General features: G+C 32.3%; 1 protein-coding gene across 1 annotated transcript in view; it reads right to left on the bottom strand.

Annotated features, from left to right (window-relative positions):
• Window positions 1-1,423, bottom strand: part of LOC117169089 — an 18,105-nt gene that overhangs the window by 6,085 nt on the left and 10,597 nt on the right. The window contains 2 exon segments of the mRNA XM_033355208.1: window positions 84-191; window positions 1,132-1,411. Coding sequence (XP_033211099.1) covers window positions 84-191; window positions 1,132-1,411 — 388 coding nt within the window.

The following is a 1,423-nucleotide window of genomic DNA, read 5'->3' as shown; positions in this document are numbered from 1 at the left end:
AATATGTAAACTATACATAATATTTTCACCTGGGGTTTTTCGCTCGGAATTCAAATATTATAAATTTTAAAATGTCAACTTACACTCCAGTTTGATTTTCACAAAGTTTGCGTCCATTACGATTCGGATCCGCATGGGCATCAGAATTTGCAGTTCTCTTACTTCTACTTCGTTTTTCATCCGTATCGACTCTAAACATATAGGAAAAGAATTTAGTAACATCAGTAGTGTAGTCCTAAAAAGAAGTGGTCTGGCGGTATTTTCATATAGAAACTTTGACTTAAGATAGAAACTTAGAAAATAATCTCTGTAACTTAGGAAATTGAATTCTTAAAAATTATTTGAATCTTGCCAAAATATATATTGAAAACTAAAATTTCTTTGAAGTTGCCAAAAAAATTATGAAAATTATTGCAAAGTTGCCAGTAAAGTTATGGTAATTGTTTTGAATTCATTGATACACTAAAACTTGGATTTAATCAGTCTGGATTTACTGCACCTCGAGAATTAAAACCGCGGCAGTTTCGTTGTGAGACCGGGGGTGACCGCTAGCAACGCAGTGCGCGAGGACTCAGGCGCGTATGTTGCTTAATGTTATGTATTCCATTTGGAAATGAACATCTAGGTAAAGCCCACAATTAAATTTGACAGGAAAAACAAACAGTGCTCTACTGTGATAGAATTAAAAATAATAAATTCTTAGAAACTATAGAAGCAAGTGGTTCTTATGAGCAACTTCTTTTATACGTTTTCTTCTTCTACTTCTTACCCACTGAAAATGATTTTTATTTCGTTGTTACGTTAATTTATGACCTTTTTTATGAATTCGAAAATCTTTGAAGAAAGGGTACCATGCAAAAGTTTATCAACAAAAGTTAGAATTTGTTGTTAAATAACTAATTTCTTTTGAGTAGAAATAAAATGCCTGCAGTTACTCGTTATACCTACAAGCCTTACAGGCTTCTAAAAAAAATACATCAAAATCCGTTAAGAATTGCACTCTCCGTCGATTTTTGTAAAAAAAAAGTATTTTTTGACACACTGTGCGCCAGGGCTCACCGGGCCTCGACGAAACTAATTGAATAATAATAAAATTTTTTTTTTTTAATGTTTCATAAATCTCTCACTTACGAATTTTGGGAGAAGGGTTGAACCTTTGCAACTTTTGGTAGCGAATCATCAGCTTTGAGTATCGGCAAAGCTTTGCTCAAGAATTTTAGTGTGTGATTTCTCAATAGTTCACTGTAGAAAAAATAATACAATAATGTTAAATTAAAGAATACTTACAGATGATTAGATTGATTCCAAGATTTGAGTATATTCTTTATACGAGGGTGGATTGATAAGTTTCCGGCCTGACCAAGAAAAACAACGTTTTTAAGAATTTTTTTTTTTTATTTCTCAACATAATCTCCTCCAAGGC

The sequence above is a fragment of the Belonocnema kinseyi genome, chromosome 3, assembly GCF_010883055.1.
Source record: "Belonocnema kinseyi isolate 2016_QV_RU_SX_M_011 chromosome 3, B_treatae_v1, whole genome shotgun sequence".
NCBI classification, from domain to species: domain Eukaryota; kingdom Metazoa; phylum Arthropoda; class Insecta; order Hymenoptera; family Cynipidae; genus Belonocnema; species Belonocnema kinseyi.
Note: the sequence above shows the minus strand (reverse complement) of the source record. Positions and strands in the feature narration are given on the sequence as shown.